The sequence below is a fragment of the Mus caroli genome, chromosome 10 (genome assembly GCF_900094665.2).
Source record: "Mus caroli chromosome 10, CAROLI_EIJ_v1.1, whole genome shotgun sequence".
Lineage (NCBI taxonomy): Eukaryota > Metazoa > Chordata > Mammalia > Rodentia > Muridae > Mus > Mus caroli.
In genome coordinates this window covers 115,734,470-115,760,376 of record NC_034579.1, presented here as the reverse complement: position 1 = coordinate 115,760,376, position 25,907 = coordinate 115,734,470, and the positions used below count along the sequence as shown (strand labels likewise).

At 42.2% G+C, this 25,907-nt stretch overlaps 1 protein-coding gene and 1 long non-coding RNA gene across 5 annotated transcripts in view; one reads left to right on the top strand and one right to left on the bottom strand.

The window, feature by feature from the left end:
* Positions 1-5,236: 5,236 nt before the first annotated feature.
* Positions 5,237-7,757, bottom strand: LOC115032166. Its single transcript, XR_003837823.1, has 3 exons — positions 7,669-7,757; positions 5,607-5,709; positions 5,237-5,522 (listed from the first exon to the last, which is right to left on the bottom strand). It is a non-coding gene; the product is annotated as an uncharacterized LOC115032166 (long non-coding RNA).
* Positions 7,696-25,907, top strand: part of Usp15 (ubiquitin specific peptidase 15) — a 90,880-nt gene continuing 72,668 nt past the window's right edge. For 2 of the 4 annotated variants that reach the window (XM_021173675.2, XM_021173674.2), the window contains exons 1-2: positions 7,696-7,852; positions 23,007-23,134. In XM_021173675.2, the coding sequence (XP_021029334.1) occupies positions 7,764-7,852; positions 23,007-23,134 (217 nt within the window). In that variant the 5' untranslated portion in view covers positions 7,696-7,763. The remainder of the gene's footprint in view (positions 7,853-23,006; positions 23,135-25,907) is intronic. The other 2 variants (XM_029482893.1, XM_029482892.1) reach the window with 1 other exon arrangement.

Here is a 25,907-nt window from a genome sequence, read left to right as displayed (position 1 = left end):
TAGTGTCTATTGCAGGATATAATGTGATGTCTAACTGAGTGGCAGACAAAGTGGCAAATCAGAGAAAGATTTGACAGTATAGGATATGCCTAGCTCTCTCATAAGGAGAGGAAAGGGGAGCTACTTAAGGATCTGTGCAGAGAGAGGGAAGGAGACATTTTATTGGAACAGTTATAGAGATGGATTGCAGAAAGAGAGAACAAGCTAGACACAGGTGAAGACAGAACAAGCCAGAGAATGAGAAGGAGCCAGAAGATTAGAACAGATTGCCAGAGTTAGTCTGTGACCAAGCAGAGCAATTCTGAAGCTGAGAGAGAGAAGCCAGATTGAATCACTCAGCTCAGAGAGGAGTTTGAGCCAGAACAGCTGGGTTGACCAGCCAGCTAGAGCTCAGAAAGAACTAGAAAGGGTAAGCTTATCCAGCAGTAAGTCTCAGAGGCTGAAAACATACTAGGCCTAGATAAGACTGTATGGAGGCCAGAAGCTTCCAGGACTGGGCCTAGGTGAGCTGACCGAGGCAGTAACCCTCAGAGACGATAGTTATACCAGCTGAATAAAGTGACTTTTACAAGGGCCCTGCTGCTGACAGATAACAGGAAGGCAGTATTGGGAAGAGTGCCTTCTCTATGTTCCATAGGTATTGGAGCACATATATTCTTTAACAATTACGACTATATTCGTCTAAAACCCTTTGTAAGCCGTTTGCATCTCTTTGATCCTCCGGCCAAATGAAGAGAAGGGCTGTCCAAACAGAAAAGCTGAATAATCCAGTCCTTTCTCGGGAGAAGACGATGCTAATCTCCCTGGAATCTGAGCGTTTGCTGAATCAGCGCATCATTAGTGTCTCTACTTCGCTTTGGTAGTCCGGGTTTCACAGTTCCACCAGCACAGGGATGTTGTGAGACTCTTGGAGGAAATGATAAAAGTACAGATGATGAAATACAGAGTGTAAAAGCCATGAGCTGCTTAAATGTGAGCGCTCAAGGTTAGCATCCTCTAAATCACTCAGCTCTCTGTGTCCCGTCTGCTATGAGCGAGTGAGGCTTGGGAAAGGACCCAGAGGCTGCTGCTTAAACAGTTCTAGTTTGTTAGTATTAATTATTAAATGATTCTTCACAACTTTAAAGTCTATCCATTAAGTTAAACAGCAAATAAAATATATAAAATAGAGGTTGGAGAGGTGGTTCAGTACTTAAGAGCACCTGCTGCTCAGGTTCCAGCATCCACGTGGTGACTCACATGACCATTCATAACTTCAGTGCCAAAGGGCCTGACACCCACCCTCTTCTGACCCTCGCAGGGACCAGGCATGTATATGGTGCACATACGTATACATACACAGAGACAGAACACTCACACATAAAATAAATACATTTTTTTTTAATTAAAAAGTTTCTTTTTGCCGGGTGTGGTGGTACACGCCTTTAATCCCAGCACTTGAGAGGCAGAGGCAGTCGGATTTCTGAGTTCGAGGCCAGCCTGGTCTACAAAGTGAGTTCTAGGACAGCCAGGGCTACACAGAGAAACCTTATCTCAAAAAACCAAAAAAAAAAAAAAAAGTTTCTTTTTCTAATACTAGCTTTCGTTTTGTTTACTTCACTCTTGCTTAGATAGTGTAAGTTATTTCTTTTTTGGAAAAGTTTCCCACCGTATGCAAATATTTCACCTAAAATGTATAGAACCCAGAGGCGATAATCTCAATCAAAATTCTTTTGCTATTGACTTAAACCTACTAGACTAGGTCTAATTTAATTGATTGAAATCAGCCTGATTTTCTCATCACTTGGCAAGACGTATAGGTCATCTGCTGCCTACCTTTAGGTAAAGTATAACCTTTCAGAGTACTCTGTATGTGTTTTTGGGGAAAGCACATACAAGTGACAGCCTCACGTCAAAATTAAACTTCTCAGATCTTATAGAGCAGGAGACATTTATTTGTTCTGGTTCTACTTAATACCTTTAGCTGGGGCGCATAGCTCAGTGGAGTCCCCCACATTCCGTACTTCCTCAAAGTGAAGTGTCTCACCCATTCACCCATTGACATTTAGGAATATCTGAACTCTGCAAGCACTTGTGTCTAAGCTGATGCTTTTAATCACCTTCTGGTATAACGAGAAAAATGAATGCTCACAGAGATTAAATAACTTGGCAAAAAATATTTGGTGTGTTAGTGGCAGCAAGCCAGAGTCGAAAGCCAAGTCGTCTGACGTGGGGTACTGTGTTCGTGTCACTACCTTTTCATTCTTTTTATCAGAGCCTAACATTTGACGGAGGAGCGGGGATATTTCTTAAGCTTTAAAAGCTGCGTCGTGATGCTTACAGTTTTTATTCACACTCCCAGTTTCAAAATATCATTAGCAGATTAAGCATCTTACTACACGCTATTTCTGTGTTTGCACTACTCCCCCGCCTTCTCAGCGTCTCCTGGCTGTTCGGGGAGCTGGTGAGAAGAGGGGAAGTTACAAGATTATGAAACAGGGGATAGGGGTTTACAAGATGAATGGTAATGCGTGGGTGCTTGGGTTACAAGAGGGAACAGCTCCTGGAAGAAGCGAGAAGAGAAACGTGTGACTTCAGGTAGATGTTCTCTTGGGTTCGTCGAGCCAGTGCTACAAAACTGTAAAAATGGCATAGCTAATCTTAGCACTTGTTCTTTTTTTTCTTTATTATTATTATTATTATTATTATTATTTAATCACTCTTTTTTTACGTCTAGTCATTATCCCCCTCCCAGTCCACCCCCAGTCTGTTCTTCATCCCATTCATTCCTTCCCAAGTCTTCAAGAGGATGATGTCATTACTCCCCCTACTCCCACCCCTGCTCCCCACTCCCTGGGCCTTAAGTTTCTCCAGGGTTAGGTGTGTGTTTTCTCACTGAGGCCAGAACAGGCTGTATGTGTGTCAGAGGCCTCATATCAGCTAGTGTATGCTGTCTGGTTGGTTAGCACTTGTTCTTACTTCCATTCAGTTTCATTAATAAACACGACATTGATTTTTATACTCTTTCTCTGTTCACCGCAGATTGAATAACTGCTCCTCTTACCAGGGTCAGGGGTTGTTCTTTAAGAACCAACCGACAAACAAAAAACATTGACAATTTCATAGGCAGGCAAGCAAGCAAACAAACAAACAAACAGAAACTTTGACAATTCCATAGGGATACGTGGATAACACTTTCTAAAAGGTTATGAAATGAAAATTCCAGTACTAGGTGTAGAACACCTCCCTATTCAGTCTGGTCAGAGAGCCCCAGAAGTCACCACAACACTACAGGCTGATGCCAGGGCCCTTGGTTTGAATGACGCTATTGCTGAAGACCACACACTTGGGTTACTGGACACTGAGAAATCACACTGGACCGGTGCTGCAGTTTCTCACTGATGGGTAGCTATCATGGTGCTTGGGGATGGTAGTCAGTCACCAATGTTCCTACCCAGCTATGGACCCCAGGAACCACAATAATTACCTATCTGGCAAGACGCAGCTACTGCTGCAATAATAACATGATAGCTGTAGGAGTGTTAGGGTTTTACTGCTGTGACCAGACACCGTGACCCTTACAAGGACAACGGTTAATTGGAGCTGGCCCACAAGCCGGGAGGTTCAGGCAAGCACTATCAAGGCAGGAGCATGGCAGCATCCAGGCTGGCATGGTGCTGGAGGAGCTGAGAGTTCCACGACCCCATCTGAAGGCTGCTAGCAGAATACCTGCTTCCAGGCAGCTAGGATGAGGGTCTCAAAGCTTAGGCCCACAGTGGCACACCTACTCCAACAAGGCCACACCTACTCCAACAAGGCCACACCCACCCCAACAAGACCACACCTACTCCAACAGGACCACCCCTTCAAATAGTGCCACTCCCTGGGCTAAGCTAAATCAGGGAGTAGCTAAGCACTTATTAGATTTGACATCTGCTCCACAGCATGGAACTCATTCCTAGTACGATAAAATTGGCTAAGAACCCGTGGTAGAGAAGGTCATAGGTTCTGGAGAACCTGCCTCTCCTGTTTTGCTAAACCGACACCTTGGGTTAAGCCGTATTCTCTTCTGGAGCATTTATACATGAAGCTTTGTCTCTCAATTGTTCAGTACAGTAATCTGTCAACGTTGAACAAGGGACTGTTCAAATCCGAGTGGAAGAAAGAGCGATTACAAGATAAGAAGAAGAAAAAATCCTCCCTAGAAGAGCTCTAATTTCAAAACCGGCACATTTTCCGTGTGGTCCGCTCTACTCACGGTAAATCCTTCTAAAGCACCCGACTCTCTGTACTCCTCTCCCTGCCCATATCCCTAGGGTTCTTAATGAACAAGAACGGTACAGAGAGTCTAAGAGAGTACCAAGACTGGGTGCTTGCTGTGCAGGCGTGAGGACCACAGTGCAGCCAGCACATGCCTGTTCCATCCCAGCATGCCTGCTCCAAGGGGTGCAGGGACAGGAGGGTGAGTGAGACTCGATGGCTTCCAGCGTACCCAAGAAAAGTCTCAGGTTCAGGGAGAGATGCCACCTTAAGTAAATGGGTGGAGAATGCTAGAAGACCCCAATACTCTCTGCTGGCCTCTGTGTGCACACACGCGTGTGCACGTACTCACACAAACAGGCGTGCACACACTGAAATAAAAAAGAGAAGATAGCAACGACTAACTGAAGATCCCAATGGAGAAGGTCGACTTGGGGAAGCAACCTGAAGACAGTGATTGTGAATAAGCAGTAGTAATCCCTCATTCACAGTCACATTTCTGTGGCTGGGTGTGATGCAGGTGCTGGCTGCTAGTCTAGCTGAAACAAGATACATTCTAGATTCAGAGAGACACCCTGTCTCGAAGGAATGGGGCAGAGAGCAGTAGGGAACACCTGGTATTTGAGTGCCTGGTAAATGAAACACTGTGTGTAACCACTTTATTGACTGTGATACAAACTAGCAAGGTCTCCCAGGGAGAGAAGATCTCATCAGCCTGATGTATAATGTGAACTGACTCCTCTTGAACACAGTGTAGCTGAAGATGACTGTGGGTTTTTGTTTGTTTGTTTGTTTGTTTGTTTTTCTACGTGGCTATGGACTTTGGCAGTTCTGTGTGGTGGGAAACTAGAAGAGAGGGCAGTGGCCTTATTACTTCATGGATCTGTTATGCTTATAAAATAACAGATGACACAGTTTTACCTTTAAAGTCCTGAATGCTTTGTTAAAAATAGCTTTATTGAGATATAACACACATACTATACAATTTATCCTGATATCAGTCCAATTCTTCCTACTAACATTTGTTGATTAGCTATTAAGTTCCAGGCAAAAACTCATATTGTTTCATTTAATCTTCTTTTTTTTTTAGAAAAAAAAATCCTTAATGGGGTCTAGAGATAGGACTCAGGCAGAAGAGTGCTTACATAGCAAGCACGAAACCCTGGGCTTGATGCCCAGTGCTGCAGAAACATCCCAGAACTGGGGAGGCGGAAGCAGACAGATCAGATAAGTTCAAAGTCATCTTCTGTTGCACTGCCAACCTGGGATGCATGGGATCCTTTCTGAAAAATAAGATAAAATAAAATTTAAAAACTGTTAAAAGTCTAGGTTGGCAATTTGGCTCAGCAGGCATAATTGTGACTTACCCAAGTCTGATCCCCTGGGACCCTCATAGTAGAGAGAGCTGATGCCTGCAACGTTGACTTGTGATCTCCACAGTAGGCTGTCACAGGCACACACTCAACTCATCTAGAAAATAAATGCAATGCATGCTTTTAAAATCCTTTAAGATAAATATTAGACTATTTAAATTTGTAAATAGACTACAGATTAAGTGTTGGCAGCTAGAGGTCCTAAGCCATGTATGTATGAGGATACAGCATATTCTTTGCAAACCAAGTTGTCTCTCCTTGAAAACTTACTTTGCTTTCCTTCACAGAGTGGTAGAAGATGGGGGTGGGGGTGTGGATATATAACAACTGAGAATGTCCATAGTTAGGAAAACTCGGTTTTATAATCAGGAGTGGTCAAATAACATAAGAAATAGCCATAAATGGAAATGACTTTTAGACTCATTGAGGCTGAAGTAATACAAAAGAGTACTGCACAGAAACTAGCAGTCACATACTGACTCACTCAAGTATGACGCCAATACACACCGGTTGTGCTAGTTGTTTTCTATTGCTGTGACAAAGCATTCCGACCAAAGGCAACTTAGGAAAGAAAGGGTCTGGGTGGCTTACGCTGGGGGAAGGTCACAGCCAGAGCTCAACAGGAACCCAGAGCAGAGTATGTGGACGGGCACTGCTTTTTATGGCTTGCTCAGCTTGTTTTCTTACACAACTCAGGACCACCTGCCCACACTGGGTTTACTACACTGTTCGTTAAACAAGAAAATGCTCCACTGACTCATCACAGGCTACTCTAGGGGAGGCAATCCCATAATTAAGGTTCCCCTCTTTCCAAGTGACTTTAGTTTCTTGTGACAAACCCCAACCAGGGAAACGCTGCTTTCTCTTGGATGGGCCAGCACTCCTCGCTAATGCAGGCATGCCCTTCCTTACTGAGTTTCCCACCAAAACTAGGAGGCATAAAAAATGGAGAGACCATTTCCCATCCTTTAACTTGTCACCTACTGTTCTACTGAGGTAGCTGTCTTCATTCTTAGAAACAGCAGTTTTGTCTTAGTTAATTTTGAAACGTTTGCCTCAAATGGTGTAGAATGGTACTAGACCATTAGACCGCAGTGCGCACACACACACACACTCACACGCCAAATTACAAAGAGAGCTTAGTTCCAGCTTTTATGGAGTTTGTATCTTAATTCAGACTTTCATGGAGGTACTGAGTACTGGGGATTTGAAATCTGGGTGATAACCTTGCACTTCCAGTTGCTGTGTGACCTTGGCGTTTGATTTTTAAGAGGCTCAATTTCCCCGTTTGTAATTGTTGCCTTCAAATGCAGCGTGTATTATCGAGTCTAACTTTAGACATATACAACCATGAAATTTAATCTAGGGGAATGCTAATTTGACACCCATGAGGTTTCTCCCACGTTTCTAACCCCCTTTAGTACTTGGCCTTATTCAATACATCTTTAACTGCTTGTTCACCTAGAAACTGGGACATGTTTTGCACTGCAGCTACGTGTGTGTGTGTGTGTGTGTGTGTGTGTGTGTGTGTGTGTGTGTCCGCGCGCGCTAGGAGGCGTCACAAAGAGCTTATGAAAGGTAGAAGTCCCTACAGACAGCAAGCATGGGAGTGCTGGGAAGAACCTAGGAAGGGCACTGCGCCCAAACCTTTGGTTTCAGAGCCCTCTTTGTGCCAATATTCAGTGGGCTTGGGCTCTGCGGCTGGAAAGGAAAAGCCCCAAGTCACGGAACTGCGCGCTTTCTGCCATGTCCCAGCCGGCCCCGCCCTCCAGCAGGAGTGAACCCGCAAAATCATGGGTTTGGAGGCGGCTGCGGCAAGAAAAGGGTCAGCATGGCAAGGAGAGTCCGAGCAGGGCAGGGCAAAGGCATAAAGCGCGGCACCCGGCGAGAACCGTGCAAACTCAGAGGTCTGGGGCGGCGGCGGCGGCGGCGACCACGCCGTGCTGCGGGGCGCGCGGGGACCCGAGGGGGCAGCAGAGCGCAGGCGCGCACCCGCCGCGCTCCCCGCCGAGCCACGCCCCCAGCCCCCCGCCCTCGCGCCCCATTTGGTACAGACCTGCCGGCGGGGCGGGGCCGGGGACGCCATTCCCACAATGCTCCGGGGCGTGCCGCCGCCGTCGCTGCCGCCTCCGCTACCGCTAGTGGAAGAAGATGGCGGAAGGCGGAGCGGCGGACCTGGACACCCAGCGTTCTGACATCGCGACGCTGCTTAAAACCTCGCTCCGGAAAGGGGACACCTGGTAGGGAACGGGGTCGCGGGGCCCGCGGGGGCCCGAGGCTGGCGGAGAGCTGGGCGGGAGCGGCGGGCTGGTGTCGCCGGCTGGTGACAGGTGCGGACAGGTCCGGCGGCGGCCGCCCGGGCAGCAGATTTTGGGGGCAAAGGTTGGACCGGCGCAGAGGGCCAGGGCTCGCGGTGGGCGGTGCGCGCCCGGGGCTGCGCGGAAGCGGCGGCCGGGGCTCGCGGGGCTCCGGGTCCTCCTCCCTCCGGCAGTGCCGCTCCCACTTGGGGCCTTGGCGGAGCCCGGGTGCAGTGGCTCGGCGTGAGCCTGCCTGCCGCTGTTTTTTTGACAGATCCTGGTCGCGCCGCTCCTCCTCGCTCGCCCGCCGCGCTTCTCCGGTCACTCCTTCCCCGGCGTCGTCCGCACCCAAGTTCCCCATTATTCCGATCCTTGTAGTCTTCCGGGAGCCGGGCTTCAGGATGTTTGCGGCGGGGACCACACAGGTGGTGTGTGTCAGGGCTCCGCTGAAAAGGAAACCCCTAATTTCCACTTCCTTGTCAAAAAGGAGGGAGCGGTGTAGGGACCTTGGTTTTTTTTTAATTTTATTTTTTTCTTGAGAGAGAGAGAGAGAGAGAGAGAGAGAGAGAGAGAGAGAGGCACCACGTGGTCCTGTGCTTTGCTCCTGGCTCGATAGGAGCCGGCAGCGCTTCTGTTTGGAAGTGCAGCCCTTCCCAACGGTTTGAAGGATAACGTAGGCCTGCAGAAAGTAGATAAGTCCACTTGAAGCTTAAAAGCTTGCTCATATTCAAACTTGTACAATGCCAAAATAAGAGGGTACTGTACCTAAATAACTAAAGGAAGCTTGTACAATATTTAACACTTGTCAGCCAAAGCAGTTAACTTACAGAATTATTTAAATAAAGGGAAAGCACTGTTTTAGGGGAAGGGCAGTGTGCCTGTGTGTTCTTTTTCTTTTTCTTTCTTTCTTTTTTTTTTTTTTTAAAGTTACTTTTCCTTCCTTCTGTCTCCGTACTAGTGGTTTATAGCTTTTCAAGTGCCTGTTAGGTACTCCAGTGTGGCTAGTGGAAAGAGACTTAAGACCTGATTTATTCACAGTTCTCAAGTGCTTGTTAGGCACTCCAGTGTGGCGCGGTGGAAAGAGACTTAGACTTGATTTATTCACAGGTCCACCTCATACTTTGCAGTGTGACTTGGAAGCAAATTCATCCAAGCCATTCATTGAGCCTCCGCATCTCCATCTGTTTAAAGAGCAATAACGATTTTATTGTGTTTGCTCTATATTAATTCAGCTAAATATTCTGAAGTATCTGGTATTCATGAAATACTAAGTTTTAGTGATCTTTTTTTATTTCTGCCATTAATTCCAGACAAGTGCTGTGGGGTTGGAATCATTTTCGAGTTAGCTAATAGGCGACAGCTGGGAGACCTGAATTGAAGTTTTTGGATCCTTAGTTTGTAAAACCGCAAACACTTTGTGTAATTAAGAACCTTGATGATGGGAAACACACTTGTTGCATTACAGCCTTGCAGAGGCTTAAGTCATTATTGCTTTTGTTTTTCTTACGGAGTTTATTGCTGAGGAGAAATCGGGCATTCTCTAGAACACCTATGCTCTCCGTGGCCTGTGCGATCTTAACAGATAAATTCAAGCTTCTTCTCTCTGGTATATTGAAGAACATTTTTTAAAAACCAATTCACTCATTTATTGTGTCATACAAATATAAGTATGACTACCGATAAAATAGAAATTTTTTTTAGAATGTAGATAGTTTTCTCACTAATGTTTTTCTGTTGAGTAATATCACGTATAATTGGTGTTCATAGTGATATATGATTTAAGAAATACCTGTATTGTGGATATTAAACTACTTTTAAAGTTGGTTATTTTTAAGCAAGTATATTTTTCTTGACAGTTACCATAAACCACGTTAAAATGTAGAAGTTAAGTCTATACTTGGGTTATTACAATGCCTTAATTTCAAGAAAGAACTGAAGTCCAGTTTTTAGGCAGCAGCTAAATATGCAAGTTTTACCTCCTTGTTAATTTTCTATTTTGTGTAAATCAGTGGTTCTCAACATTCCTAATGATGCTACCTTTTAATACAGTTCTTCATGCTGATTCTGCTACTAAGAAAAAAAGAGATAGGCTTACCATAATCTGGAACTCTTCATACAGAGTTTTGAAATTATAGTGAGGTGTGTTAAATTTCACCACATTAGCTCCTGGGCACTTTGCAAAAGAACTCAACTACCTAGGCAGATACAAAGACTTGGGTCTTCATGAACACCCATCTCTCTTTATTTGTTTATGGGTGGTGATTTTTTACTACAAATTGAGTACACAGTTTGTACTGAGATACAGAGAAGCATTCTGTATGACTGGTACTGGATGTGTAGTAAGAAGAACGTAAACATTGATACAAGAGTTCTGCCTGTAAAAGGTGAGCTAGCAAGGTGACACTCATGGACAAGGAATAAATCGGCAGTCTCACAACGCTAGTTGTTTGTCTGTTTCCGTTCTGACCAGACAGTGAGGAAACCATAAGCAAAGTTAAATTAGAATTTAGAAAATTCAGGAAAAGACTTGAGAAACTAAGTTTAGCCTAGGATGAATAAAGACACCTTTAGGACACAGGTGGTGATGGGTTTCCTAACGCTGGTAAGATTAAACACAATGTTCTCATTACTTGTAAGCTCTTTAGGAACCTAAGGAATGATAGTTGAATGAAGTGCAGGGAGAGCTGTGGGATGTAAAGGGTTCCTTTCTGAGATGGTTTTCAAAATCGATCTGTAATGAGTAGCTGTGCACATCATCACCAAAATATTTCTTTCAAGTTTTACTAAATTATGTCTGCTAATCATTTCCAGTCATTTTTGTGTTATGTTTAATAATAATTTGTTGTTAACCAAAATAGCTGGGATGTTTGTTGTATTTATACAGCCCCTAGTAAGTGTAGTACCTTTAAGGTAATTTTAGAGAGTAGCCTTACTTTTATGTAGCATGTCAATATTTTTGTTTCAATACATTTCCAAATAATCTGATCACTGATGTTTGGACAGGAGATATTGATTTCAATGTTTAGAGATTTCCTCCATTCCTTCTGTCTTACCTAGGAACCTTTGAGTCTTTAATTGATTGTTTAGGTTTATGGGATTTTGACTCTAACAAGATAATCTGATAGAAAATATGCTCAGCTACTAAAGACACCCATTGACATAAATTCCAAAGTACATACTTACAAAAGAAGTTATGTGTTTCCCACCAAAGTAGGGCATATATTATATCACAGAAAATGAAAATAGGAAGCAAAATTTTTGAATTACTAGCATATTAGCAAAACTTAAAATAGAAAGTCACATTAAAGCATATTCTTTTTTAAAAAATATATATATGTTTATTATTTATCTATTTTTATGTTGAGTACATTCTTGCTGTTTCAGACCCACCAGAAGAGGGCATCAGATTCCACTACAGATGGTTGTGAGCTACCATGTGGTTGCTGGGAATTGAACTCAGGACCTCTAGAAGTGCAGTCAGTGCTCTTAACCACTGAGCCATCGCTCCAGCCCAAAGCATATTCTTCTTATTTTAAATGCTTAAAATAGTAGGGAAGTTTCCTTCTGTAGCCCTGACTACAAGCTTGCTAGTGAATCAAGAGCTAATGAGGCCTACTGGTCCAAGATCAAGAGGTAATCACTGATTTCATTATTTCATGACTGTTGGACTTCTCATTTCACTCAAATTATACAACTTCCCCTTAGTACATTCAAAGTTTTAAATGTTTTTTTTGTTTGTTTGTTTGTTTGTTTTGTTTTGGTTTGGTTTTTCGAGGCAGGGTTTCTCTGTGTAGCCTTGGCTGTCCTGGAACTCACTCTGTAGACCAGGCTGGCCTCGAACTCAGAAATCCGCCTGCCTCTGCCTCCCCAGTGCTGGGATTAAAGGTGTGCGCCACCAAGTGGTTTTTGTGACAGTTACTGTTCTTGCTTGTGTATTAAGATATTAGCTTTCGAAGCCTGTAGTGTATAGATTTACATTTCAAAGCATTGACGTGCCCAGGAGCTATTACATGTATATGTTGACTAAAGTACTTATTGTTAAAATTCAGGGAACTGCTGCTGTTGTTCACATTTGACAAAATAGGAAGCCTAGACCCAGAGACCTTCATACAGCAGTTGGAATTTCACCCTAACTAGTTTGGATCTTAGGTTTATGCCCTTAAGTCACTGGTCTAAACTGCCTCTTGTTTTTCAAGATTTATTTAAAATAGTTATACTTTAAGGAGAAAAAAATACCTCTTTTCCTCTTTAAAGAAAGCCCATTTTATATTTAGCAACAGAATTCTAGCGTTTTTATCCCACACTCGTCTCTTGTGGCTGTTTGTTTAGATGTGATGGAGTATGTAGAATATCTTAGCATCTTGCTTCCAGAAAATAAATAATAGTTAAAGATTGACAGGCAAATAAATGAATATATGGGACAGTTGTCATTTTGTTTGAATGCTCTTGACCAAATTATCCATGATCATTACTGATAACAGACTTTTGAATTTTAATTATCAATAATCATAAAATTATATTACAGGTGATAAAGCTCATTCTTACTATTTTGCAGAACTATCACAACAAACATGGTAGTAAGGTCTTGTGAAGTATTTTGTTTTAGTAGTCTGTCTGTATCTTAAAAGCATTTGTTTATTGCCACTACACAAAAAAAACATAGTTTATGGTCCATAATTACCAACTGAAAAGTTTTAGTACTGTTTTAATGAACTTGTAAAGTCAAAAGTCATTTTGCAGAGAATGGAAGGCATAGCCATGGTGCCACATCAGGAGTGTCCTGAGGATCCGACAGGCCTCAGGGCTCCATGGCTGCCGAGCAGTCTGTGGGGCTGTCTCATCACTGGGTGCGTCTGTTTCACAATGAGCGTAAAACGGTATTTTCCTCACCTGAGGATCACTTTATTATTTGCCATCTTATTGTTGTTGGAAGGTTGTCTAAACTGTTGGGCATGTGGACTGACAAGTAAAAGGGACTTTGTGAAAACAATTGATGCAGGCTGAATGTAAGCATCTTAGTCCATCCTTAAAATCGGTACCCAAAATGTCGTTGTGAGGAGTGTGAGAGGAGTGGAGCACAGGATAACACCACTGCAGATGCGCATTTATTGACGGCTAAAGCCGTGCCAGCCACTGTTTTCAATGTTTTCAGCATGTATGCCTTAAAGTGCATGCATACCCTTAACTCTGTTGGATGTCTGAGTTTGTTTAAATACACAGTTGTAATTCTAAAGTCATAGGTGCTATCATTTTCCCCCTAGTAATAATTTGATGCTGTTACTACTAAATGTAATCCAGACAGTAGCCGTTCTGTTTTCTTCTTAGTTCTCACACAGAAAGTTTCCTGTTGCTAGGGTTTTGGCTTCTGGTTTTTTTCTTCGGTAGTGTCATTCCAGCTTGTGCTTTCTGTTTCCATTCTCTGGGTTACCATCTAATTCATAGTCTGCTTTCGTCCGTTATTGCCCTCAGGTTTCTTCTTTAGGTTTCCTTATCTAGTCTTTAGGTGGGGAGATGACGACATCCTTACATTTATCAGCTAGTTCAGACAGACAGACAGACAGACAGACAAAGACACTACTAACAAACCCCAGAGAAGACTAGCAACTAGATGGCCTCGGTTTTTAGTATACATTATAGTATATAAGGAAGACATCAAGAAATGCTCTTTGGAAATGAGTTCAGATTGTGAAATAAGGTAGGAGGCTCTCTTAGGAATTTGTAATGTGTGTTTGATTGCATTTGTAATGGCTTCCTTATTCAGGAGCTAAGGGTTACATGGATTTGTTATTTTCCGTCCACGAGAGTGAATGTGGTCTTGTGAATGCCGTGGGTGCACATGAGGAGGGAGAACAGCCATGGGAGTTGGTCCTCACCTTCCACCTTAACATGGGCTGTTCATCTCTGTGAAGGCCAGGCTGGCCAGCGCAGGCTTCCGGGGAGTCTTCTGTCTGCCTCTTCCACCAGTACAGCTCTGGCGGTGAGGATACCGCTCCTCAGGCCCACGAAGGTCTTTACCCAAAGAGAATAAATATCTCCTCAGTCCCTACATGGTTTCTCCTCAGCTTTCCAAACAAAAAGGGGGGGATTGGGCTGCTTTTTCTTCTTCAGCAGGAGGACTAAAAATAGTGACTGCCCTGTCTACCCTCTGGTAGTTTGACAGGCCCAGGTTCTAGGATGAATTCTCTACTGTTACTGGAAATTGTTTAGCAGAAGTATCCACAAAAAAGCTCCCTTTGTAGAAAACAAAATTCCCAAAGGCTGTCGTAGGCAACCCAAAGAGTCTTTAAGGCTGGACTGTTTTGTTACAGAGATGGTTAGACCAAAGCCTGGGGATATTCAAGACAAAGAGGAACAGGGTCCTTTATTTTGGAAAAAGATAATTTATTTGATAATTTGGGTTTGTTTTTCTATTCTGTTTTTACATATTGACAAAGTAACAGATAAGTCAAGAGGTTTATCATTGATAGATTTAGAAAAATCATGTTTTTATTGAAATTTAATGTTGAACTTTGTGGTTCTAAGAAGATACATAAATCTGTGGGTGTGGTTTACAAAAATATCACTAGTGTATGAACAGTGTTCTTACATGTCTGAAATAAATAGTGTTGTTTCTATAGGTAGAGAACTGAAGTGTTACATGTACACAGTCATGTGGTGGATTAGTGAGAGAGGAAGGATTCTGACCTAGGCAGTCTATCCCCCAGAAGACTCTAGCTAGATCATCTTCCCATGAGTGACTGGAGCCATACTCAGATTAACTCTCTAAGAGTAGATAATTAAAAAGTATTGAAATCAAGAGGTGCCAACTTAGTCATACTAGTTAAACATCGTTTCATCTGTTACCCATATAGGGTACCTGTGGAATCATCTGTCCTTACAGTCTGTCTTATATCTTCTGACTTGATGCATGTGGGGTTTGCCCTTTCCTGTGAATTATTTACTACTTCCTGTATTATCCTGTGTTACTGTACTTTGTTTTACACTGACTTCATCTGAATACATCTTCCTGATTCTTTTCTAAAAATTCCATCACACATGTTTATTGTGTAAATGTGTGGGCGGTATGCGTCAGGGTGAGGATCAGGACATCTCCCTGGATGACATCTGTTCATCTGGGTCCCAGAGACCAAGCTCAGGGCATGAGGCTTGGCAGCAAGCACCTGTAACTGGTGGGCCATCGTAGTCAATATAGATGTGTAACCCCTCCACACTTTGATTTATCAAAACAGAAAAACAGCTGTAGTTTGATATAATTTATGTACTACATAATATTCCCACTAAGAGTAGACAGCCCTCTGGATAGCAGAGTATATGTCATAATCAAGTTTAGAATAGTTTCATCATCCCTAAAGACATTCCATATCGTTAGCAGTCACCTCCCATTTCGGCCCAGACTCTTCCAGCAACTCTGTTTTAGTTGTTTTGGCTTTCCTGCGTCAGTATGATATATTGAAATTATGTAGTATTTTAAGTATATATAAGTATTTCACTATACATTATCAGTAAGCAGATTATCTCCTCCCTTGTATTTCTTGGCGATCGATAATTGGCAGTATTTACCCAGTGAATGTTGTGTATGATAGCTGACAGTATTATTCACACTGTAAATGTTGTACATCTTTTTACCCAGACATCGCTCTCCTGACTTTTTACCATATATGACCTAAAGATGTAAACACTACTTACTGTGTGAGTAGCCTATATAAGGGCCAGGTAGGTGCCTGAACAGGTAAAGGAGTTTGCAACCAAGCTCAGTGACATCTGTGCCTCAGGACGCACATGGTGGAGAGAGCCAGCTCCGTCGTTGTCCTCCTCTCACCACATACACTGTAGCGTGTGTGCATCCTCACACACTCACTGGCAGTGAGGAGACATAGAGGGATGCATGGAGAGATGACAGGTATGTAGGTAGGTAGGTGGGTGGGTGGGTAGGTAGATGGATGGATGGATGGATGGATGGATGGATGGATGGATGGATAGATAGATAGATAGATAGATAGATAGATAGATAGATAGATAGATAGGTGGGTGGATGGATAGAGGTGATAAAATTTAAAGGAAAAGGAAGATAGGGCTGCTGACTATCAAAACAACATCAAATGGTTTTCATTGTTTCTATCTGATAAGGTAGAAGGACACTGTAACACCCTCAGCCACAGGAAATCATGTGGCATCTTACATGGGTGCTTCACACACATGAAGTCCTCTAGTGGAAAAGCAGTCACTCACACTTGAACTTTGAAAACATTAAGGAGTCTACATATTGGGTTTTAAATACACTTATGTTTTTAAAACCTAAACATTTATGCAATAATAAATGCTAACTTCAGGTAAGAGTGTGCAAAGAGGGATCCAGAAGGGCTGTGTGCGGTGCTTTTTGTTCACATAGTTCGGTAGTATGCGCATGGATGATTCCTGGCGTCTGGACTATGGTGTGTGCCTGCAATGAAGTCGTTGTTAAAGAGACGCTCGTTGTAGGACTTTGGTTCAGAGGCTGTCCTGCATGACCTGGTATGTTTCCTATGTTAATCCCGTCCCTTCCCTCCGTACCGTCCTCTGTCCTTCCTTCTTCCCGGAGAAAGAGAAGTTAGAGAGAGATGAGGGAACTGATGCAGTAAACGTCTCCCATTACTAACATTGGTTCTTTCTTGCTTCTCCTGTGCTTCTCCTAACTCACATGTCAGAGTTGCGGGGTCATCTCATTGTGGCCTCTGCATTTCGAGGTGTCAGTGAGTGTGCCTTTGCTTTCTGGATGGACAATTTAAGAACAATCATACTTGACCTCCTTCTTGTATTCCTTTTTGTGTTAGCTTAGGCTTAAAAATGGGTCATACAAATTAGTTCTTTCTAAGTGATGAAGTTAAGGTGCAGAGCAGAAAATAGGTTAGAAATGCCTGAAATCTGAGGGATGAAGAGCAGTGAGCCAGGCCACGGGCTACCTGGGAACTACTTTACAGTTGTCTTTGCTTTTACTAAAGCGCTGGAAGTCTCTGTTCTAGTGGTATTTTTCTTTTTTAAAATCTTGCAATGGGTCCAGTAAGGTGACTGAACAAGTAAGGGTGCTCACCACGCGTGACAACCACGCGTGACAACCAGAGTGTTATTCCTGGGCCCCACATGACAGAAGGAGAGAGCAGCAACTCTCACAGGCGTTTTCTGCCTTCCGCATATGCTCAGTCCTTCCCACCACACCCACCCTCGGGACAATGTAAAAACCTTACTACTCTAGCTGCAGAATGGAGAGCAGAGTTAAGTAAGAACAATCAGAAGCAGTGAGAGAAACTGAACAGCGTTTACAGTAATTTGTGCCACTAAAAGTGAGGGAGTGGGGAGGCCACAGATAAGGAGGAGCTTTAGACAGTAAAGAGGAGAGCTACAAGTGGTCACAGTTGTCCTACATGTGCTGGCTACTGTTACATAGGATGCAGCTAGCTCAGGAAATTAAATCACCGGGGCAATAATTTATTTGAATGATAATAAAAATTAGTAAAGATAGAGGTGAAGAAGATTGGGGTTGAAGTTTCTATGGAAAAATCTAGTTGTATGGTCTATTAACTGGGTCCCAGGAGGGCCTGCAGCAACGGGGGTTACAGAATCGCTTTTCTGACACTGGCACTCAAGTGGGAACAGGCTAAAATCCAGCATTTGTCCCCCCAACCCCGCAAAATCAGCATGACAAGTTTTACAGGGTGAGCAGGTTTGTCAAATTGTAACAGCCTTCGTTTGGTTGTCTGTTGACTCTGTGTGCAGCTGATGTTGGCATAGGAAGGCCAGCCTCCATACTAGGTTGGAGAGAAAGAGGAAACTGGAAACTGAAGGCTGATGGTAAAGCCCTGTCAGAAAAGTGAGAATGAGGCAGTCGGGAAGTGGATGAGTTGGGAAGTGAACCTTCCGTACGTATGCTGGCTGTTAAACAGACTGGGGAGAAATAAGAGAAGAAGCTGTCTGCTGGGAAAACCTCCACAGAGACAGGAGTGTGTTAGAGCCAAAGCTCAGCAGCCAGATGGGTGGCCTGGGATTTAAAGAGTTACACTGTCCACTAACAGAAAGAATGACGTTGGGACAGATGTCACACTTCTAGCTTTTCTGCAAAGTAGAGAGGGAAGCAGTCTACTGTCCTCATGACATCAGACAGAATTGTCAGAAGGAATGTAAGCACCATGCACGCCTCTTCTACTGTTTCCTAATCCTCCTTCCTCCCGCTTGCTCAGTCGGCCGCCACCATTCTGAAGAGGCCATCACTGTCTTCCCAGCCTCTCAGGAATATTCTCATCCAACTGTAACTTTTATGCCAGCTCTGCTGTAATACACTTGTAATCTATAAACCACCTTGCATGCAAAAGATGACAGGGATGGGGCTGGAGAAGCAGTGCAACAATTAAGAACTATTCTTCCAGAGGACCAAGGTTTGGTTCTCAGGAACCACACGACACTCAACTCTCCAGGACTCCAGCTCCAGTGGATCCAGGGTGCTCCTCAGGCGCTGCGTGCAGAATGCCCACGCACATAAAGTAGAAATCGGTTTCAAGTTACTAGACACATTGGGTTTAGGGTACAACACTCAAGCACAGAACATCCATAATATTGGGCTTAGGGTTCAAACACATTTATCTTTATTTACTTTAAAGGTCTTTCCTTAAAAGCCTTATAAAGTTATAAGACAGTTTTAATGTTAAATGGTTAAGAAATACACAAATGCCACAATAAATATGGAATTTTATTGTGGAAGATGAGATTTGCTCATAGCTGGGACTGAGAAGTATTATGGCTTGTGTGTCACTGTGAGTTGGTGCCAAGTGGATGATTCAGATCAGGTGAGAAGTGCACGGCTGCAGCCCATGGTAAAGTAAGTCGGTGCCTGAGCTGTGCGCACTTGTCCACTCCTCAGGCTGAGTCCAGCAGGCCGTTTTCAGATTCACTTGTCTCTTACAAGCAGAGTTAGGTTAGGGAGTGGCCTCTAGAGCACCAGAGGTAAGTGCCTTTCATTTCCCAGCTCCACAGGCACGCCACTTGCTTCCCCCCACTTCTGCCCAATTGTATATAAAATACTATTCAAGTGTACAACGCAGTTTGTATTGGATTCAAATTGAACCATCATCACTTTTATATCGTGCTAAGAACTTTTAAAAAGCATTTTCTTACAGTTATCACTGATTTGGGGTGTGGGCAATGCACAGCACTCATGTGGAAGTCAGAGGACAAGTTAAAGGATTAATTTTCTTCTTGCACTATGTGTATATCAGGGATCGAGGTCCGGCAGTCAGGCATGGCCGTGTATGTCTACCCGCTTAACTGTCTCCTGGCCTAGAGATAAGAACTCTTGACATAAAATCTACCCTGCGATAAATAGAGTCTTGTTAACTGTAAGCGCACACAGCTCATCTGAACTCAGTCCTCATGCATAACTGAGACCTTAAGCACTGAACAGCAAGTTATGTCTTCTCTCGGGTCTCCTGACACCTACCGTCTACTCTCCAATTCTGTGAATATTTTATATACTTCATGTAAATAAATCCTGGAACATTTGTCTTTATAACCAGTATTTCATTTAGCATAATTCCCTCCAGGCTTATCTGTTAGTACATATAACAGGATTTTCTTCCTGTAACAAGCTGCGTATTGCATCGTGTGTCTATTCCACATTTTCTTTATTAGCTATCTATATGTAGATATTTAGGGTTTTGTGTCTTAATGCTTCAGTGAACATGGAAATGTATATATGTCTTCAGCTCTTGATAGTATATATCATAGGAAGTGGGTTGCTGGATCATATATACTCTGCTTTTTTTATTATTATTTTTGAGGAAGCTCCATGCTGTTTTTCACAAGTAATATACCATTTTTCATTTCTGCAAAAGCTCAACGGCTCCACTTTGTCCTCACCTCCTCCATGTCCTCTCCAGCTCCTGACCTAACTAACACCTGTCCTAGTAGGTAGAAGATGGTACTCATTGTTGTTAGGAGTCACCTAACATAATAATTGCATCTAGCATGTTAATGTTTCCAAAACATTCCTACATAATTCTGTCAATAAGATATAGAAGCCTACAGTAGAAATGTAATCTTTAGAAACTAGTGTTGAAAGAAGTTAAATATCAAAGAAAACGTCTATTATAGTATCAGTATATAGAAAGTTAATACTGTTTCATAAATTCTACATTTCTTAAATTCTGCATTTTTAATGTAGGACATTTTTAATTATCATATTAATGGCATTTCAAGTTTGTATTTCTGCTTTTTAATGCTATAGATATTTAAGACAACTAGTTGGGGAATCTGTGTCTCCATTTTAAAGGTAAAAGCCAAAAGTATTTAAGAAAAATTAACTAGTCATCAAAGCAAATGTAGTTTCCCCAACAGTGATGTAAGTGCTATCAGATGCCTAGGGACTGACCATCTCCATCCTCGCCAAAGGAGCTTCTCTGACATTTTAGTAGAAGAATGAAGTCATGCTAAATGCAGAAAATTTTCACACAATAGTCATGATAGTATAAAAACTCATTAAATAGAAGGTGGTTTGTCTAGCACAACAGCATATTATTTTATCAAATGGTAAAAGTTTAGATAGTCCTATTTATTAAAAAAAAAAAAAAAGATTTTGGCTAGATGTGGTAGCGCAGCGGCGGCAGAGAGGCAGGCAATCTGGCAGTGCTAAGCCAGCCAGGCCTCCATACCTAGCAGTGCTAAGCCAGCCAGGCCTCCATACCTAGCAGTGCTAAGCCAGCCAGGCCTCCATACCTAGCAGTGCTAAGCCAGCCAGGCCTCCGTACCTCGCTGCAAGTGTACCAGAGTTGCAAGATGACCTTGTCTCAAAAATGAAAGTTTTTCTTCTAGCTTACTGTAGCCGTCTGGTCAGTGCTTAGATAAGAAGGGAAAATTGAATTAGAAAACTATTTACAGCAACATTATGTGTTTTATACTCAACAAATCAAGAAGAGCCTAATGCATGCTGGCATATCCACTAATCCCACCACTCCTGGGCTGATGCAGGAGTTTCCGGGATTTCCAGGTTAGACATAAAATAAGTAAAATAAGGCAGGAATAAAAAAACCGCAAATCACTCAAGTGTGGATCTAAAAGTTAATCTCATAGCAGTTAGGAGTGGAATGCTTAGAGGCTAGGGAGAGTTTGGTCTGTGGACACCAGATTGTTTGGATTAAGTTCTGGTGTTACACTATGGTGTTAGAGATACTAATTATGTAGTGTATATTTCAAAAAGCTAGAAAAAAGCACTTTATAAATGCCTGAAGGAATGCTGTTCGTGCTGATGTAAACATCGCACTCTGTACGTGGATAATTCAGCACAGGGTACCCTATAAACAGGGTTTCTAGGTATCAGTTAAGAATAACAAAACTACCAAGAACTATAAAATATAATTGCCAGAGAATAATTTTGATTTGGTTTGGTTTTGAGCTAGCATGTGTGTGTGTTGCTCGCTTGGATATCCAGGCTGAAGTCAGGCTTGCTCTCTTCCTGCTGAGTCTCCTGGTGCTGGGAGTGCACGTGGGCCCCGCACCTGCTGACAAGTAAGACACGGCAGGGACTGGGCTGCTCTATCCTTTGGTCAGCTTTTGCTCGATAGACTAGGGCTTTTCATGAATTGTTAACGTGTGGATGTTTTTGTAAAGTGCAAAGGGGATTGTTTTTCCTTCTTGACCCCAAGTATTAACTGCTTATTTAACAATGAAATATTTTGTATGAATGAAGTGTTTTCTTCCAACAAATTAACTTGGATTCTTATGGGAAGAAAATCTTTCTATTAATTTTAGTGCACTCTAATCATAATCTTACATTTTGGTAGAACCTGATAAAATTCTTTTGAAACTACAACACATACAGCCAAGGCAACTATAACAGTGAGCTGAAGGAAGTGTTTTATATGGTATCTTGATTAAGGTAATTAAAACACTATAGAATTGGGATGATAATAATAGGTGTAGATGAATGAAATGGGAAAGTGTCTCTTAGTGTGACATCTTGAGAAAAGACGTCACATGCTTTAGTATCGTAACTAAAGTGAAAAGGCAGAAAAATCTAAAATTTACTGTGTGATTTCCTTTTTTTTTTAATGTACTTACTAGTTTTTTTAAAAAAAGAATTTAGGTGGAAAAGATCATATTTTCATGGGAAAAATATCAAATTATTACATTGTACTGTGATTTTTAAACCAAGTGTAAGTTTAGAAATGGATTGTCTTAAGAATTGCTACCTCAGAAAGTTGTCCAGTGTGAGGAGGGCCCTGAGTTGCAGTGGGGTTGGGTACTGCAGAGTTCTTCAGATCCACTGTGAGGGAGGGAGACTGCTCATGAATATTCTTTAAGAATTAGAAGGGTTTGTTCGGTCGGTGCCTTTGCTTATCTATTTTCAGACATAACTGTGGGTTTTTCATTTCTCCTTGTGCTGTATGTGGTAAGCCCAAAAATGTTAGAATGGTGATCCCCTCAGAGTTGCAGTGCACACCAAGCTTCAAGCATCTTGTTAACTTTTACTGCTGCTTTGGCCTGCATTCGAACCTGGCAAAGTGGCAATGTCCAGAGGGAGAGTGTATAGTACTCTAGCAAGTCAGTACAAAGGAGGAGAGTTGAAAACTTGTGTGATAACTATTGATTCTAAGTGTGATTACAATTAACATAGTCAACTTTTAAAACCCTTAGTAACAAGTTTTCCTTTCTTAAAAACACATTAAAACATATGATATACATATTGTGTTTGTAAATCTCTAATAAAGAGCCATTTTTATATCTTATTACATTGTGCTTAAATTCTTATTGATTCTTACAATTTTTGTTCAACTGACAAGGGTTTCCTTGACTTTATCATTTGGATGCTTTTGTATCATGCTACAGAGATCACTTCCCATTCTTACAGCAGCACATGGCCTCAAGTAGTGAGTACTTGAGAATGATGACAATGTTTTGTACACCCAAGTCTTTTCCTCCATGTATTAAGTGCAGTGCAGCTGTGAGCACACCTTACTCTTGTTCGTATTCCCTTGAAGGAGACATTCTCTTTAATGCAGCACAGAGTAACAGAATCAGATTGTTGCTCTCCTGTACTTGCAGGTATTTTTATTAACCAGCGTCTTGTCTTTTTTAGGTATCTAGTAGATAGTCGGTGGTTCAAACAGTGGAAAAAATATGTTGGCTTTGACAGTTGGGACAAATACCAGATGGGAGATCAAAATGTCTATCCTGGACCCATTGATAACTCTGGACTTCTCAAAGGTATTATTTTCTTCAGTCAAGTTGTAAATGTGTTAAGTTTAATGAGTAAGTGTCCATGGGTATACTAATGGAGAAAGTTAATGTAGATAAGCTGATAGCAATTCAGTGTAAGTATGGGGTGGTATGTAGCACACACCTGAATTCCTTGGATAAAAGGCCAAAACAGGAGAATCACTATTGTAAGTCTGCCATGAATACATAATGAGACTCTTACCAAAAAAAAAAAAAAAAGCTGGAGGTGGGGAGAACAAGATAGTTATTTGCAGGTCATTCTGTAATTATTTGGTATGTATGTGCCATATTATCCTTTCATATTTATGATGTGATCATGATTTAGAATTGAAATGTTAAAATGGAAGTGTGTAAATTAGCAAGCACTATTTTCTGGTTTGGGGAAATGTTCTCCCACATGCTGTTTTTCTTAATGGAGCTAGGACATTTTCAGAGTTAGTTAGTATACATTCACACTCTTGGCTTTTGCACTGTCCTTCTTCAACCTTCCCCACTTGCTGGAACTCCTCCAGCTCCTACATATAAAGAGAGGAAGCCGTCCATCCCAGCATCACACTGTGACCCAGTGGGGTCAGGGATGAGACAGACCATAGAGCTGAATAACTGAAGCTCTAACCTCCATCCACCTCCATCCATGATCCACAGTGGGACATCTGCCTGCACCACCATGTGTAACACAGTGATATAGTTTACAATTATGTTTTAAAAGGATTATATAACCACAAGATGTCTCCATTTAAGAGAAAGACAATAAAGAATGTGTATTTAACTTCCTAGGTTTGAGTTTGGTTAGCCTCTAAGTTCCATTCGTGGCCAAGTTGCTTAATGTTTCACTTCATGTGGAGCACTGAATGGATCAGGCTAGTTCTGATGTCTAGGAGCTGATCACAGAGGCCAATAGTACCCGGTTGGCTGGTGTAATAGAACACTCTGAGGTTGAGGCTTTTCTGCCAGGACAGACAGTAAGAAACAAGGCACATTCCAGCATCTTGGCTTGCTGGTGACAGTGGCAGGACTGGTTTCTGTCTAAGCTCCGTATGTAGACACACACTGGTGTGGTTTGGATGCCGAGAAGTGAAGAACAAAGGACAGTGAGGAAGACACTGGCTTTAGTTGCCACAGCCTGTGTATTAGATGTTGCAGAACTGGATGGTTGTTCCCCACAGTCAAGGAATAGACTAAGCCTGTATCCGTGTGCTTACCTGAAGACTAGTTTCTGTTGTGTCACACTCAGGGGCTAGTGGTGGCAGCTTAGTTTTGACAGGGAAAGATAAAAATAAGAGGCAGGGGCTTGCTACAGCTAGCACAGCTCTGCAAGATGAAGGAATGCTCAGACCAGAGATGTTTCTACAGGAGGAGCAAGAGGAGTAGAGTATGCCTCTGACCTGTGGTTTCTAAGTTGAATATTAAAGAGGAAGAGATTATAGAATCCTGGACAAAATTTAAAATAAGAAATAAACAAGCCCTTGTAGTTGATGATATCCATGCAAAGGACAGAAAAGACACATGCATAGAAAGACTGAAAGATTCTGAGAATCTCTAGCCCGACTAATGGGTACATCTGAAGGACATTTAACTAAATGGCCCGCATTCTATGTCATAAAACCTGTCTCAGTAGTTAGAAGCATTCACATCAAAGTATATTCACTTGCCATGAAAGAATAAAACCTGCTTTTAAGAAAACTTTGAGCCCGGTGGGAAAAAAATAGGCAAGAAATTTGAACAAATCTTTTACCCTGACTTTTTCAGAAGAGGGGCTGGTCACGTCGCAGAGGGGTAAGTTGTTAGTGCATGCAGATGAGGACTCGAGTCTGAGCCTCGTGTAAACAGCCAGACATGCTGGTGCACACCCACCATCTCTGTGCTGGAGACCAGGAGACCGGGCTCGCTGGCCTGCCAGTCTACTCTGCTAAGTCTTAAATGAGTAAGAACATCCTAGTGTAGCCTTCCCTCTATTTATACTGCACATGTAACTCCACACACATGAATATGCCCATACAATTTGTGCATCCACCTGCTACCATGCCAAAGAAGAAAATAGTTTTCCAGGAGAGTAGGTTTAAGTGTTCACCTTTGTTAGTATAAAAGAAATGGGGAGTGTAGAGGCTGACGAGGTGGCTCAGCAGATGACAGTTTGTGCTTCTCTTGCAAAGGACCCAAGTCAGTCTGCAGCACCAGCATTGTCAGCTTACAGCTGCTTCCGACTTGACTTAGCTCAGGGGTATTGGGTGCCTCGCCTTATGATACAGACACACAAACATATATGCATTCATACATACATACATACATACCACACTACATATGTATAATTTAATTAAAACTTAAGAGAATCACTCTTGACACTTGCTGACCAGCATGGACAACAAATTTGAAGTGAAACATCTGTCAGCCATAGTACCCAGGCACAGTATGTGAGGTAATTACTAAGAGACCATGAAGAAGTAAAGCATTTGTCCGTAAGGAAAGTTCCACATGATTGTTCACATAGTGTAATCCATAATAGAAAAACGTGCCAGCAACCCAAATGCCAGTCAATATCTAAATGGATAAGCATATGATAGTATGTTCATATAATGAAACCCTATTAGCACTTAAAAATGAATAAATTGCTGATAAAGTATCAATAGATCTCAAAATATAATAGTGTAAGTGAAGCCAAACAAAAAGAGAATGTATTGTTTTATGTACATTTTTAGGTGATGTAGATCTGTTTACAGTAACAAAAGACAGGTAATATTTTCATAAAATTCTAGGAAATACA